Source organism: Homalodisca vitripennis, chromosome 2, assembly GCF_021130785.1.
Source record: "Homalodisca vitripennis isolate AUS2020 chromosome 2, UT_GWSS_2.1, whole genome shotgun sequence".
NCBI classification, from domain to species: domain Eukaryota; kingdom Metazoa; phylum Arthropoda; class Insecta; order Hemiptera; family Cicadellidae; genus Homalodisca; species Homalodisca vitripennis.
The window spans coordinates 22,531,129-22,548,346 of NC_060208.1; the positions used below are offsets into that span (position 1 = coordinate 22,531,129).

Here is a 17,218-nt window from a genome sequence, read left to right on the forward strand (position 1 = left end):
CTAAATAAATAATTTTCACATTTTGCCCAGTTTAAATACCAACTGATTCACAGATAATCGAGAAACTTCTTTTTATAGTGTTTAAATTAAATATAAACAATATTAGTACATTGGCTCTTCACTTGGCAGTATATAGTGACTGTGTGTGTCACATGGCAGAGAATATACACAGCCAGGATGATATATCTAAATGAATACATGGTAAGTAAAGGGTAAACATGTTTAATACATTTTGCTCAAACCGTTATCCGTATATTTAAACATAAAAATTGGGAGCTAATTTAAAACTACAGGTGGAAAAATAAAGGAAGATCTTTTCAATGACAATGTATTTAATTAAACAAGCTTAACCTAACTTACAAAAAATTAACTGTGCAGATGCTATAAATAAAATTTATAATTTCTCCATACAAAATTAGAAAAATAACATCAAATCAATAATATGCAAGTGATTGTGTCAGTTAAAGTACAAAGTAATAAAGATAATAAAAATTAATCATCTCCAATTAAGCAATAACAAAATAGTATATTTCATAACAGTTTTACCTACATGTATATTAGTACAAAGTTGTGTCTCCTATATCTACACTCATCAGATTTCATCAGTCGTTTGTCATATCAAAACTTACGCAACTACTAAGAAAAATATACACATCTTTAAAGAGAACGTTCTCATAATTGTAAATACTTATGATATGGTTTACCTTGCTATGTAATAATTGGGCTATCCAGAAAGTAACATACATTTTGACATGGCACGGCAATGGGTGGGACTAGCACCACCATCTTGACGTCAAAGTGTTTACACTCAGTACGCAACCAGCCGTGGTAGATTGTACATCGTGCCTACTGTAGTTGTATACAGTGGAGTGCTGGAATTTTAAATCCCACCAGTTGCGAAGTGCGATCTGCGATAACGTTATTGTTGGTAAAAAAATTACAAACCATTTGAAATTTATCCACATTTGTGATGTGTACAGTCAAGGAATAATGAGTGAAAGCCACAATTTTAATGAGTGGATTGATTTAAAAAATGGACAAACCAGTGTTAGCGATGAGCATCGCAGTGGTAGGCCTAGTTTTGTGAGTGTTGAATCGGTGGCAAAAATCAATAAAACAATCCTCTCAGAACATTTCCTCTAAATGTCATGGAGTTTAATTAATGAAATTGTGGTTGGTAAACTTGGTTACCAAAAATTTTGAGCCAGGTGGATTCCGAAAATTTTAACAGAAGACCACAAAAAACAGACTTGCTGCAGCACTGACATTTTTGGAAGACTACAACAAAAGTGGAAACAAAGTCATCGATCGTATTGTAACCGGTGAATAGACTTGGGTAAAGCACGTCAAGTGTAAAACAAAATGGCAGTTGATGGAATAGGGACACGCATTTGCCCAAGAAACCGAGGGAATATTCAAATCAAATCATTTATTGTTAGGACACAACAATAGTGTATAACAACGTCAACAAGTTATAGTTCAAAAATTCAAATGCTGTCAGCAAGAAAAATCATGACTACTGTGTTTAGGGACGCTCAGGGTGTGATTTTTGTTTATTTTCTTTAATGTGGCCAAACTGTCAACTTAGAGAGGTATTATCAAACACTCAGAAACTCTGCATGAAAGTTCGTTTCTTCTCGACAACGCTCATTCACACGTGGCCAATCGTATCCAAGAGCTCTTGGATGGGATCTTTTCAATCATCCGCCGTACAGCCCGGATTTAGCCCCGAGTGACTACCACCTGTTCCCAGTGATGGCTCGCTACACAACGATTCCAACGCCAAACTGTATGCTGTTGTAAACCAGAACTCGCAGGCGGCGGATTTCTACAGAGAGGTATTGAAAAGCATGTACCACATTACATTATGATAAATGTCTTAATTTAAATGACGATTATATACAAAAATAGCCTAAAAGTTTACCTTCAAAATGTAAATAATAACAATTTTTAACTTTGTTAGTTTTTTATTTCAAAATTTCTTACTTTCTGGACAGCCCTTACATGTAGGGGATAGAAAAATATAAAAATAGATTTCAATCAGAAATACATCAAAATGTTCTAACATTAAAATTACAAACTGACACAGAATATTAGAAGTACAAAGTTCAAATGCGGAAGTGATACAAAAATTATTAGTTTGAAGAAAAACAAAAACAGCACACTAAAGCTTTGAAAAACTTATGGCACAAACCCATAAAAACCTTAAACTAAAATCCAGAATTCTTCATTAAGATGAAATGAAGATTTTTTCAATTCATAGTAATTCATCAAACAAGCATTGTAACGTATTCACTTACGTCATGGTTGGTTTTATTTACATTTGAATGTTTAATTTTTCATGGTTGTCAATACGAAACAAATATAAAAATACTGAAAACACTAATATGCATATATAATACTTACATATAATGTACCACTATATAATAAATGCAATGACATCAATGAAATGGACGTTTCAAGATACAACCTACAATAAGTTCACCAAAACCTATAAAATATATATATTTCCTTATAATGCATTATTCTACATAATACAAAAATAATCCTAACCTTACTTTAGTTTTACATTGTGTTTTTGTCTTTTATATCTTGAAATATTGAATTGATGTTTTATATAACTTCATTAACATCCTCATTAATATTTAATTAAACTTCATTATATTAACTTTTGTAAATATTTAAATTCGGAATTGACAGCTACAACACAAGTATTACACACACATTTTTGCCATTTAAAAATGTAAAGACTATATGAAAAATGTAATACCTATTTTAGACAATTTATGTGTTTGGGTAACATTCTGGAAATTACATTTACATTTTTTTAATAGCACAGTACATAAATATATTTAACATTAATAATTTCTCTTTTATTAACCTTGAAAGTCTCTATCTCTTTTTATGATGAACTAGTAATTTTCAATTTGTTAAAACATGATAAAAATGATAAAAAAGACCTGTAACACCAGTTAATAGGATTTCTAACATTTGCTATCTTTACATGTCACAACATATAACACCAGGTTTCAAGAATTGAAATCTACCCTCTTCCCTCAAGTGTAATAATCTGAGTACATACATTTTGTACCATATAATGACGGCAAATGTCAGAAATTCTATTATCTTTTAAAACGTCCATTGCTAATAACAAACTTCAAACAAAGAATTTACCAGTTACTTGTTTTACTGTTTTCGGTTACATCAAATGAAGGTCTATCTGAATTTACCGCAATCCAATTGTATTTTTTTGGCAATTACAAGGCAAAATAGTTTATTACTCGTAGTTTTATCTCTGTATAACATATTTCTGTGATGAAAATAGAATGTTATATCAAATAAGATATTGTATTACTGAATTAACTAACAACAGCAAAAAGCTATAAGTTTCAAAGTTACTTGAATTAAATGTATATTTTTACAATTAATTTGCTATAGGTACTTAGCTTTTGTTATTGTTGTGTACACCTAACATTTGGTTACTTTTATGTAAACTTTTCAGATTTAAATTGAATTTTCAGAAACTACTGAAAGACAATTACAATTTTTTTATACTAATAGTAAGTGTTCAACTTAAGAATATTTTTTTACAAATTTTCAAAACTGGTATTTGAAGATTTCTATTGGACACTTCCAGGTTACAAGTTATCTGTAACTTGCCATTTTTGTGTGTTTGCAAAGCATATTACATTTATTCATACATTGTAATGCTTACTGCATATTTGTATAGTAATAATGATATATTAACCCATTGAGGTAGTAATTATTTAAAACCCTGCTCAGACTATAGATATAGCTTATTACGGATTTTGATTATTGTTATATCGATTTTTGATAAGCGACAGAGAAAATTTGCACCATTTTGAGTAAAACTGTCACTATACTTACTATACTAAATTGAATTCATTATACCCGTCGTAAAATGTTATTTGTTCACATATTATACAGGAAAAGTAAACAATCTTAAATAAAATACATGTATTGTTTTTCCCCTTTGTCAGATCTAAGAAAGAAGAAGGATGGCACTGTTTCAATTTATTTATATACAAACATAAAGCTCGCCTACACCAAAAATGTAATGTTTTTTAAAAGTCATCATAATTTTCTCTACCATTTATTGCATACTAACAAATTCCATATTGTCACTGAAAAGTAATTTTGGTCTTGATAAAGTTTAAATAACGAGTTATAATATTGTCATGACTGGCACCATTAATTGGTTATTTCAATCACATTCAAAATTACTATCTAATCACAATTTATCATATCAATCGAGTTTCACCAGCAAGCACTAGAGTGGAGAAGACTATCTCACGTCTGGGTTTATGATAATGATAGTGACTAAAAATAGTTGATAAGACAAACCCAGGAATTATTTCATCGATATTCATATTATCTTCACTGTTCCCCAGTTCTTTTGATTTCTGGGAAGACTAAAGAGGCACTTGATGTAGTCATACATCGCATTAAATGTTGGGAGCTGCACAGCAAATGACCTTGTTTTTAACTAATCAAAAACAAAAGAAATTGCCTTAAGCAGCACAAAAGAAAGACTGTCAGCATTTCCCAATTTTGACACTGTAAATACAATGGAACACCTGAGTGTTGTTTTCAGCGCCTTCTTTGTAATTAGAACAGTTAAGCATGTTGGCACAGAGGATACGGTGAGAACAGCTTACAACTCCCTGTAAGAGTGCCATCGTCTTTGTAGGGTGTTACGGTGATTGACAACCTGAAGCGTGTTCTGATCACTTAAAAAAGGATAATCAGAAGACTGGAGGGGAATCTGCAGAGGTGCTTCTAAAGAATTGGAAATCTCAACAGTTACCTACGTCTATATGCTGGAAGTGATCTGCCTTGCATCCTCAAGATAATTGTAGAGCCAGATGGATACTCAGGCCTACCAGACGAGAAATGCAAGGAACTTTGCTGTGTCGATTCACCAGTCGTCGGTACCAATCGAAGCCTTCATACGCTGGAGTCTAGTTTTTTAATGTCCTTCCTGATATACTCAACAGAGCTAACCCGGTCAACTTAAAGAAATCATCAAGTCTAGTTGCTCCAACGACTTTCTACACCATAAGTGAGTTTCTGGATTGACCAAATTTTACCATGTAAAGCAAGTTCTGGACTGGAATTATTATTATAATTACATTGTATCAAGTGACACCATTTTCAATCTTGAAGATTGTAAAATAAAGATACTCTCATTCTCACAAACAAAATAAATTGCAAATTCGCAGACAATGGATAAAACGATTTTAATATACTCAACATAACAATTTTGTTCTTTACAGCTGTTTAGCTAACAACCATACAGACACAAAAATAATATCAGTACAGAATATCCAAAGAGAATTGCATAGAACTTAGAAACAGCGCAAGTCAAATACAGATAATAAATAGACTTCAGACCCAGCATCCAGACCCCACCATGCAGCCAACTCTTGACTCTACCTCAAAGGGTTAACTGTGATTGTGTGTGGCATTCAATTTTTAAGTTTAATTATAAGAATATAGTTGTAAAAGTAATTCTTTTATTTAAGTTTACATATCATCAATTACATGTCACAAAAGTTATTGATTTTAAGCTCATAGGTTTTTCGTATTGTATTGGTGCAAGAACTAACAAAGCTGGAAATATAATTTCATTGTATACAGGGTATTCCATAACAAAGTGAAAATACTTCTGGTTTTCATTCTGTGTGCAAAAACAAAGACACAAGTTTGTTTAACATAGGTATAAAAATAGCTATATTCAACAGTTTTAGTTGATAAAATAATTTAACTCCAACCTCCGGAAATAGGTAAGGTTTGATGAATCCAAATTTAAAAAAATTTGATAGTTCAGTTGATTTTAATCTGAAAATTCAACTTTAATAAATTTCAAAAGTCATTACTCAATCAAATATAAACATTGTAATTATTGGAACACTACAACCATGTTTGCCAGCAGCGTCAATTTGCAAATAAACATCTATCCATAGTGTGTCTATAAAATTGTACAAAAGCTGTCAAAAGTTATATTTTGAACACAATTACACCTATAAAGTACAATGACTTGTTTTACTACGTAAGACTTTCCCAAACGACTTTCTGTGTTTACAGTTCTTTATTGACGATGGATGAATGTAAAATAAACATAATTACAGACATTTGTTATTGTTGTTCCAAACAAATTTAATTTAATATAAATCTATTACAGTACAATGGTACTACTTCACATAACTTTATTTATTTGATAATCTAACATGTAACAATTAATAACATTATTTAAGTGTACTGTATTCATACAAAATTGTCAACAGAATTAAACTCCCAGTAAATTTAACTGAATACTTGTAAGCTACTTGTTTGTTCAAGAGCTAACAAAGTTGTTTAAGAAGATTAAAAGTTACGATTTTTATTTCAAGTATTGTCATTTTTCTTAAATGAAACTTTATAAATAACACTTCTGGCATACACTTTATACAATATATTGTAGGTCAATATTAGATATACCTATAATATTCAATTAAATTACATCTAGTATCATCTAATTTGTCCAAGGGGATAAAATCGATTTCCAACCTAACACTAACAAAGCAATTTTGGATCTAAACATGTTTATTTCTTTATTTTCACAAACAGAGTGAGATCCTGTAGTACCAGCACATTATTGTACAACACCCTGTATTTTAATAGACAATAACTAAGGTACAGAACATACAACTAACATTATAAATAGAAACACTAAACTACAATAAATACATAGTTGATTTCACCTATAGACCATATTAAATAAAGTGTAAAAAAGTAATAAATAATCAAACACTACATTAATAACAAGTTATTCAACAGAGAAACCCAGATTTAGAGGAATGAAAAAAAAAAATTAGTGAATGTAGGAAACTTTCTCTTTGGTGAGAACAGACAGCGTACACAGCCAGAATATCGGATAGGTAACTCAAGTGATTTAAACCAAACAAACTAAGTCACTGAATCTTTTGTCATTTTCTGTTGTGTCGTGTCCAGTGACTTCAGGTCTCTCTTCATCGGCTTTGCGATTTCTGCGTCCATCGCACGCCCTGGCTGTAGTTTCTCTCCTGGAAGGACCAGCTTTGGATCGGACAAATACAAAGGACTCTTGATTATGGAGTCTGTTGCAATCTCCACTTTCTCCTCCTGGGGTTTTGAATCATCTGGCAGTTTCTTTTCGGAAGGTTTATCTTTATCACCACACTGTTCTACTCCCTCGTCTGTTTTCTGTACATCATCATTATTGTGGACAGTATTTCTCGTTTCCTTTGCCGCCTTTCGCATGTCTGACACCTCCTCAGTTTTTGTTCTCTCCTCTACCGTTAGATCCCGCTTCTCTCTCACCTCGTCCTCTGCGAGTATCTCTCTCCTCAATATTTTCGAGTCTACACCTCCATCATTGTCATCCACGACTTTAACGGCCTTTACTCCCTCGACACGGGGAGCTATGTGTTTGACCGCTATCGGAAGTGGAACACCGTCTGCCATGTTTTTCTTCACTATATCCATATTACTGGCTGCAATAACTCTAACAGGGTCTAAATTACTATTTAGATTATTTTCTATTTTTGGAATCTTTTCATCGTCCTCTACTTTCTTAAAAACAGCATCCTTTTTGTTCTCTTCAACAACCACTTCATTCTGAACTTTCAAATTCTCACTTTTAACAATTTTTACAGGTAATTCTTTATCTACTTCCTTCAACTGCTTGTTCTCTTCCACCAGCTTCTCTTTCTCTAGTTTTATATCCTCCAGAATCTTCTTCTGTTCCTCAAGCAGCTTCTGTTGTTTCTGTTCATTTTCTTCCAGCTTCTCAATTAGTTCTTCCTTTTTCTTGAGTATTTCCTGTTTTTGAACCTCTTTAATTTCATCATCTTCTTTTTTGATGGCATCACTGTTAATCACTCCCTCCTTCTTGGATTCTTGATTCTCTAAAACCATTGATCCTCGTTTAGCAGACGAGTTCATTAAAACAGGTTGATTTTCTTTGACAGACGGATTCACTAAAACTGGTTGATTTTCTTTTGCAGGTTGTACCACTAAAACTGATGGATTTCTTTCGCCAGGTGGGTTCACTAAAACCGGTGGATTTTCTTTGAGGGACGGATCCATTACATTAGGTAGATTTCCTTTGATGGATTTGTCTATTACAACTGGTGGATTTCCTTTAACAATTGATTCTATTATGACTGGTGCATTTTCTTTTGCAATTGGTTCTATAGCTGGTTGGTTTCCTTTAGCAGGCAGTTCCACTAAATTCAGTGAATCGCCTCTCTTCATCTCCTGAACCACCGCTGGAGTATCGCTGACCACTTTAACCACCGGTGCCTCAGGTACCGGTGGCTCTCTCCTCACATCTGCTACTTGAGGTGGGGCTGGAGGTACAGTCACCAGAGGCACCAGCTCTACATTCTTTACTGAAACATCATCAGCAAAACATAGAGAAACTATGTTACACAAACTGTATTTGAACAAATAATATATTTAAAACAAAGAAAGTAGAATTTTTTAATGTTAGTCATAAAGACTAACGTTTTCATAAATAATATTTTATTCCCCAAACCTTTCAGTCATATTTTCCTTTTATATTCTTTACTCTTTGTTTTCTTTGTGTTGTTGGAAAAGGAATATAAACTAACACTGCAACCTCGAGATGTGTGAATAGTATGTATTCAATGAAGATAAAATAATGAGTAAATCGTCAATAAATGATTTCAATATTTCAATTTTTTTCTGCCCAACATTTGAAATAGGACCACTGTAATGAGATTTTACAGAAGACTAAGGAGATGAAATTCAAATTAATTAAAAATAATAAACTAGTGTAAATAAAACATTTATAAACATAAATATCTGTAAATATAATTTTTTATTACTTTAAGCTGTTAAAATATTTGTTGCAATAACAAATGAACTATCTTAAAATCAGAATTTATAAATTTCGGAATTAGATTTTATATAAAAGTAATACTGATTATAAAACAAATTTGCCATTTCCCCCCATTAGTATTGACTCATATAAAAACAACTTCATCAGATCATTTCAAAGTCAAAGTCAAATCATTTATTGCCACAAACAATACAAGGATTGCACAGGCAGAGGTCAAATTAAAGTAAAATTATCTAAATTACTAAATTTAACATTACATACAGAACCAAAACATAACATACTAAAACTAGTCTTTCTTCTCAAGTAAGTAATCCTGGACACTGTAATATTCCTTTTGAATTAAAAATTCTTTCAATTGGCTTTTAAATTTGTTGGGCTCCTTAACATTCTTTAGATACTGTGGTAGAGAATTAAACAATGATATGCAGGAGGAATATGTTTTATTTCTGAAAAAAGTGGTGCTATGGCGAGGTAGGGTTATGTTATTGTTGTGACGGAGTTGGTATCTATGAGTATGTGTAATATGAGAAGTAAATAAACCAAAATTCTTGATTAGAAATGTCAGGCTGTTGAGGATGTATATTGATGGAAAAGTGAGTATGCCTTTCTCTCGAAATAGCGATCTGCATGACTGATTTCCGGCCAAGTGAAAAACTATCCGAACAGCTCTCTTCTGCAACCTGAAAACATACTGCGTCTTGGTGCTTTCATGGCCCCAAATTGGTACTGCATAAGATAAATAAGGGTAAAAACAACCATGATAAGCCAACAAGAGGATGTCAGCACTTTTGAAACAGGCAAGTCGAGACAATAAAAAAATACTGCTACTTAGCTTACCTGTAACTTTCTCAATATGGTTTGAGAAGTTCAGATTACGGTCAAAAACAACACCAAGATAATTAACAGTGGCTGACGGACTAAACTCGGTATCCCCTATGATAATATTCAAACATTCATTATCCAACTGGTTTCTGATTGCAAAATCAACTAGCTTGGTCTTTGCTGTATTAATACATAAAGAGTTTTCCTCCAGCCACTGAAATAATGAGCTCCCGTCTATGAAAATTTGATTTAGTTATTTTAGTTGCATTTGATTTAGTTTAGTTATTTTATTGCATTGAGTTATTTAATCTAAACATGAATAATGAATTTGAGAAGGCTCTGAATTATACATTACCAATGTAGTCAGATAACAAAGACTATTGTTCCAGCCTCTGACCAGGATGTTTATTTTCCTTGTTGGTTGATGTAACTTTTCTTACTTGTTTGATCTCAAACACAATCGTCTTGCTCATGTTGAATAAAACTGAAACTTACCCTTGGTGGCCTGCAACAGCGGGGGCGGCGGAGCCAAGTTGCCAGAAATTGCCTCTTCAGTGGCATACAGGTTGGCGTAGGAGCCCAGCACCATTATAAGGAGGCCTCCCACCCAAAGCACCTACATAGGAAAAAATAAGGCAACATCTTTCATAAAAATTATAAAAAACAAACATTATTATACAAAAAACAAAACATTTGACTACATTCGGTTATAACTAATTTATTTATTTGCGATTGTAATCATTTTAATATTACTTTGTATTCCTCATTCTATCAAACTTAGCACGCAAATTTTTAAACATGAATGGCAATTACAATACAACCTCGTTTATCCAGACCTCATTTATCCGGGTCTCTCCAGTTATCCAGATTAGTTTTACAGAACGGAGGGAGTCCAATTTTTTAAGAATAAACAATTTTCATTGAATTTCAAGAGTAATCTTTTTTTCATTGACACATATTTGGTGTTCAAAGAAATGTGTACAATATTATAACAAATTAACAATGATGTAGCGAACCTATGAGAGGTTGAGGATGTGAACGTGAAAGATGTCTGAAGCTTGCTTTGAGGAATTAAAAATATTTGTTGCAACCATCTTCTCGTTTTATCTCCTCAGTGAAAATATATAAAGTTTAATTTCCATGCAATACGAACATTTTTCCAGTGTAGTCAAACGAACAACAAACATTGGTACTTTGTTTTATTTCTAGAGTTGTGGACATGATTAGAACGAGCTTCTGTAAACAAATAAAGATTTTTCATATCAAACTTTAAGGTTGAAAAAATGTACTTTTTAAAAATTATTTGTTCTTTTTCTCTTTTCTAAAGAAACTGAGACTATTTGTGAGTATGAATTTGTCTGTTCCGAGGCACGGGTAAAAGTTTTAGAGTGGGTGAGTTTAAGTAAATAATTAACAACAAGAGACTCAGTAGGCAACAGGATTAGTCTTGACAGACAATGTCATGGTAAAGTTTGTTTTGTTGCAGAACTTTTAGTTTACCATAAAAGCGTGCTACTGTGTTACTACTATGTGAATGATTATTAAGGAGTTACAGCTCATTTCTTTTAACAATTAAATACTAATTTTACAAATAAAGAGGAAAATAATATTCATAAGCAATGTTATTGTTAGCTAAATATACAGGGTGATTCAAAACTAAACGGCAATCTCTCGGGAGCTTATTCTATAGCTAAAAACAAGTAAAAAAGTTCATATAACCATATGCCCGGAAACGCTTCGTTAGCGAGTTACGCCTAGTGAAAGATTTCGCCCGGATTTCAGAACCCTTGGTGAAGTCAGGCCGTATAAAAATGGTAAAGGTAGTTACAAAGATACAAATACGATTGTTTTTTATGTTTTTATATCTGACAAATTTATTAAAATTCGTCCCAGAGCTGTAAATGCAATACTTTCAGAGATATCTTACGTAAAACACAAGAATTGGTGCAAAGAAATAACACATTTTTGTGTTTAACGTAAGATTACTTCCATAAATGTTAAATAAAGGTCATTTTTTTCTTAAACAGATTTGTAGAACATTTAATTCTGAAAAGATTCATGTGAATTACTTAGGAAAAAATTTAATAATAGGTATTGAAATTTAGCTTTATTTAAAAATAAAACAGACGCACAAAAATGCATATTCTTATCTGCATAAAATATTAACTAATGTTTAGGTTGTGAGTAACAGCTGATCATTTATTCTAGACTGAACATTAACATAAAATGTATTTACCTTTATAAAACTGTAATAATCACCTATAATAGTTGCTCAAAGTGTCCTCCGTTGTTAGCAATGCACGTTTTCGCACGACGAATCCACTCTTTTCTAGCGCGTTTCATAACGTTTGGAGCATTCTTGATAGTTTCTGCCGCCTCTGTAATGCGATTACGTAACTCCTCTATGGTGTTAATCCGTTTTGAATAAACAATTGACTTCATCCAACCCCATAAGAAAAAGTCTGCTGGCGTGAGGTCAGGAGAAAGTGGTGGCCATTTTACTGGTCCATTTCGACCAATCCATTGTCTACCGTATGTATCATTTAAATAGTTTTTCACATCATTAGAAAAATGTGGAGGTGCTCCGTCGTGCATAAACCATGCATTTATTCTGTTTTGAACAGGAATATCTTCCAAGAGGGTAGGCAGGTTTGTTCTTAAAAAATTTAAGTACGCTACTCCATTAAGTCGATTAGGGAGGAAAAATGGACCAATCAAATTATCACCCAGAACACCAAGCCATACATTGACTGAAAATATATGTTGAAAATGCCTCGTCGCAGTTTCATGTGGGTTGTCGTACGCCCAAGTATGGGTATTACGAAAATTTACAATTCCATTTCTAGTAAAACAGGATTCATCAGTAACGAGAATACGCCGAAGAAAATACTGATGTCGTAAACAATTTCTTCTTAACCAGCGGCAGAACATCTTCCGTTTATTAAGATCTTGCGGTAATAAGTCTTGAACACGTGTTATATGGAATGGGTACAACTGTGCTTCATGAAGTGTCCGCCATACGCTTGACTGGCAAATATTTAACTGACGTGATAATCGAAGAAAAGAGTGGATTCGTCGTGCGAAAACGTGCATTGCTAACAACGGAGGACACTTTGAGCAACTATTATAGGTGATTATTACAGTTTTATAAAGGTAAATACATTTTATGTTAATGTTCAGTCTAGAATAAATGATCAGCTGTTACTCACAACCTAAACATTAGTTAATATTTTATGCAGATAAGAATATGCATTTTTGTGCGTCTGTTTTATTTTTAAATAAAGCTAAATTTCAATACCTATTATTAAATTTTTTCCTAAGTAATTCACATGAATCTTTTCAGAATTAAATGTTCTACAAATCTGTTTAAGAAAAAAATGACCTTTATTTAACATTTATGGAAGTAATCTTACGTTAAACACAAAAATGTGTTATTTCTTTGCACCAATTCTTGTGTTTTACGTAAGATATCTCTGAAAGTATTGCATTTACAGCTCTGGGACGAATTTTAATAAATTTGTCAGATATAAAAACATAAAAAACAATCGTATTTGTATCTTTGTAACTACCTTTACCATTTTTATACGGCCTGACTTCACCAAGGGTTCTGAAATCCGGGCGAAATCTTTCGCTAGGCGTAACTCGCTAACGAAGCGTTTCCGGGCATATGGTTATATGAACTTTTTTACTTGTTTTTAGCTATAGAATAAGCTCTCGAGAGATTGCCGTTTAGTTTTGAATCACCCTGTATAATAATTACAAATTATAGCAATTTTCAGCAATTTTGATACAAAACTCCTTTTTTTCAATGGGCCTATATAGACGATAGCCTATTTATGATCCTGAGTTGATATAAATATTTTTAAATCCAAAGTGTAGTTTTCACTGATATAAATAAGACTGATAGATAAAAAATCAAGAGTTGGGCGAGTTGTTATTAATTTATGACACAGATGTTACTAAAAAGGAGGATGAAGTTTGACTAAAAAGTAAATAAGTGGCACCAACTACCAAATATACAAGGCAGAACATTCAAGCCAATTGATTGATTAGAATTGGGGAGGCAAATGGTAAAGTTCATTATCTAAGTTGTATTACACAACGATCACGTAATGAATAAAAATGTAAAAGGGTCCGGAAGGTGGAACTCACTGATGTAAAGACGGTTGGTTACCTGAGCCAGAAGTCGCTCATTGTTCTGCCTGGTGGTGAGGCACAGGAACAGAGTGGCTGGCATCATGATGCAGATGAGCACTCCGATGGTGGAACCCACAAGCCCCAGCACCAACTCAATGTTGGGTATCAGTATGCCAGTCACCAGAGACACTGCCACAATGGCGAAGGTCAGACATTTGAACCTGCCCTCTGTCATGTGGTTGGTGACACTCAGCAGCTCCTGGTGTGGAGGGATGCCCTGTACATACCGGTTTACATCAGACATTTGAACCTGCCCTCTGTCATGTGGTTGGTGACACTCAGCAGCTTCTGGTGTGGAGGGATGCCCTGTACAGACCAGTTTATATCAGACATTCGAACCTGCCCTCTGTCATGTGCTTGGTGACACTCAGCAGCTTCTGGTGTGGAGGGATGCCCTGTACAGACCAGTTTACATCAGACATTTGAACCTGCCCTCTGTCATGTGGTTGGTGACACTCAGCAGCTCCTGGTGTGGAGGGATGCCCTGTACAGACCAGTTTACATCAGACATTCGAACCTGCCCTCTGTCATGTGGTTGGTGACACTCAGCAGCTCCTGGTGTGGAGGGATGTCCTGTACAGACCAGTTTACGTAATGTTCATTTATTACTGGATAGAGTTCATTTTACTTTTCATTCTCGATTGAGCTACTAATATGTCACGTATTATATGAAACAAAAATGATCGCCTATTATGCAAATTTGATGCACAACTCAGAAAAGTTTCAAACAATGTGAGACACCTGCTCATATACACAACACAATTTGTCCAGTTCTGAGATTAATGCTGATGTTCATAATTATAGAACTAGGCTGAAGGATAATGTAATTTTGTAATATTTATATCCATACTACCACTCAGTTAAGCTTTCTTCAAAAGTGGGTGAATTACCTCTTATAAATTAAATAAAAATACTAAAGTACATTAGGGTTAGTTAGCATGTACAACACAAATTAATATTTTGAAGTTGTAACCTCTTTGTTGTAAATTGAATTGTATTGATTGTTAACTTACTGATATTGTCATGTACAATTGGTATGTATCAACACAATCAATTATTGTATTTTATTTGAATGCACACAAGCTATTGTGCTAATATGATGCAAACCTAAGAATCTATTGTTTCAAAAGACAAACAAAGGTTATAGTGGTAATATGATCAAACACAATTTTGCTCATAAATGAATAACTCTGAAACTATCTTAAAAACACATTTCAGACACTGAATGTTTGTACGAGGTTATCTGAAAAGTAAGGTCCGATTTGCTGTAACTATTAGAGCGGCGAGCAAACAGCACAATGTGTGCAGCGCCCTGACTCCCAACTTGCCTTGCACTTGATGCCATTTTCAGTGAAATTATTGTAGAATGCTGTTTAATGTGCGAATTTAAGATGTTCAAAACAACTGATAGCCTTTATATGATGAGTGACAGCAAAATGCGGAATTGGGTGAGAACTCTCAGATATGGACGGGAAAATATCCATGATGAACTGCAATCTGGCCGGCCATTAGTGGCCACGGAAAATTTGGTCAATGTCATTGTAAAACGTAAGTAAAATGACATTGTCTCTTGTCAACATTTCAAATTGTGCTCACATTGGGTTCTCAGGCTGCTTACTAAGAAGACAAGATGCGAAGAATGGGTTTTTCTCTTGAGTTTTTGGTCTGATATCATGAGGAAGGCACAGACACAAACAAGAGTTTGCACAACTCTTGCCCTATACAGATGAGCAAGACCACAACTTTTAGAGAACACTGTCACATGTTTCGACATTGTGTGAGAACGAGATATGGGTTTTTCACATAACCCCAGAAACAAAACACCAGTCAATGAAATGGCGACTACCTTATTGGATATACATGGAATATTGTTAGCCAAGGTTATGGAATGGGAAAGAACAATAAATGCAGCCGCTTATTGCGCTACTCTGACTAAACTTTGACGTGCAATACAGAGTAATTGACGTGGCCTATTGACTTCTAGAGTTCTCTTGTTGCATGACAACGCCAGACCACATTTTTCCATCCAAACCCAAAATTTCATCAGATCATTTGGTTGGGAACAGACTGACCACCGTCCGTACAAGCTCGCAGAACGTTATGACAAATGGTAAAAAAAATTAAAACTATGTTGAAAAATAAAGAAAGATGTCAGGAATCAAATAAAACATTTATTTTTATAAGAAATCGGACCTAACTTTCCGGATGACCCTTGTATGATTAACCACATATATCATACCTGCGTAATTATGTACAGATACATCGTACAAAAAGTCTCTCTTTCTATATATATATATATATATATATATATATATAATTTTTTAATGTTTCTCTTGTCTTTAACAATTCTTAGATAAATTTATACAATAAACTGTAATGATATTTTAAAAGTTTCCTGTTTTTGTCAACCCATTCACTGTAACAATATAAAGAAACCATTTTCATAGGCTTTGTCAGGAGTGATTCGTCACAAAAAGGTGTATGAATTTTTCAGTTGTGGCCACTCTCCTTATGACAAATAAAACATTTTATCTGCTAAAATAAGTCTGATATCACTGTACCACAGAATTTGAGAGAAAGGAAAGTGGGAGATATCTTTGCACAACTTTTACTCAAACAGTTACAAGTTCCCACTGATTCATTAACTGTCGGTTCGTAGCACTTAACTCACCCGCCTGAACAGCAAGGAGTGTAGGCTGGCCCTGCAGGGGAAGATAACCAGAGGGAAGCTGACCGCGATACTCAACACAAAGCCCATCTTGATCACCTCACTGGTAGGTGTTGGAGAGAAGCTCAACATCAGGTTACCTGTACATACATTGACATTTAGCACAGGTAAGTCGCAGCTTAAAGGTCAGGACACACATACCCACACTGCGCCCGACACATGAATCGGCCGAGTGTTGGTGTGGGGCCGGCTCGGTTACTGAAACCACATGTGTCCGTATGCTGTCCGAGCGCAAAAATCTCACTGATTGTACCAGAGCAAAACCAAAGCATATTTCTTTTGGATTTTAAAGTGACAGATACTTCAAAAAAATTTTCAGCAAGTAAAAAAAATATTGAATTAGTAATTTCGTAAGTCTTTTTTTATAACTGGTAAAACATAGTAAATATTTGTAGTATATATACTAGAGTATAATGTTTTTTCATACTCTCGAACCTTATGACTGCAAATAAAACATTTTAATTTTAAGACTGTACTGTAATTAGAAGGATAAAATTAATATGAATGGTCATAGAAACATTTCAAATATAAGCCCTACAAAATACAGGAAAGATTTTTGACAA

General features: G+C 33.7%; 1 protein-coding gene across 3 annotated transcripts in view; it reads right to left on the reverse strand.

Annotated features, from left to right (window-relative positions):
- Positions 1 to 378: 378 nt before the first annotated feature.
- The window catches only part of LOC124353681 (putative sodium-coupled neutral amino acid transporter 10), a 37,613-nt gene continuing 20,773 nt past the window's right edge, over positions 379 to 17,218 (reverse strand). For all 3 annotated transcript variants that reach the window (XM_046803640.1, XM_046803643.1, XM_046803641.1), the window contains exons 8-11: positions 16,599 to 16,735; positions 13,905 to 14,144; positions 10,226 to 10,346; positions 379 to 8,435 (exon numbers count right to left, since the gene is read on the reverse strand). In XM_046803640.1, the coding sequence (XP_046659596.1) occupies positions 6,970 to 8,435; positions 10,226 to 10,346; positions 13,905 to 14,144; positions 16,599 to 16,735 (1,964 nt within the window). In that variant the 3' untranslated portion in view covers positions 379 to 6,969. The remainder of the gene's footprint in view (positions 8,436 to 10,225; positions 10,347 to 13,904; positions 14,145 to 16,598; positions 16,736 to 17,218) is intronic.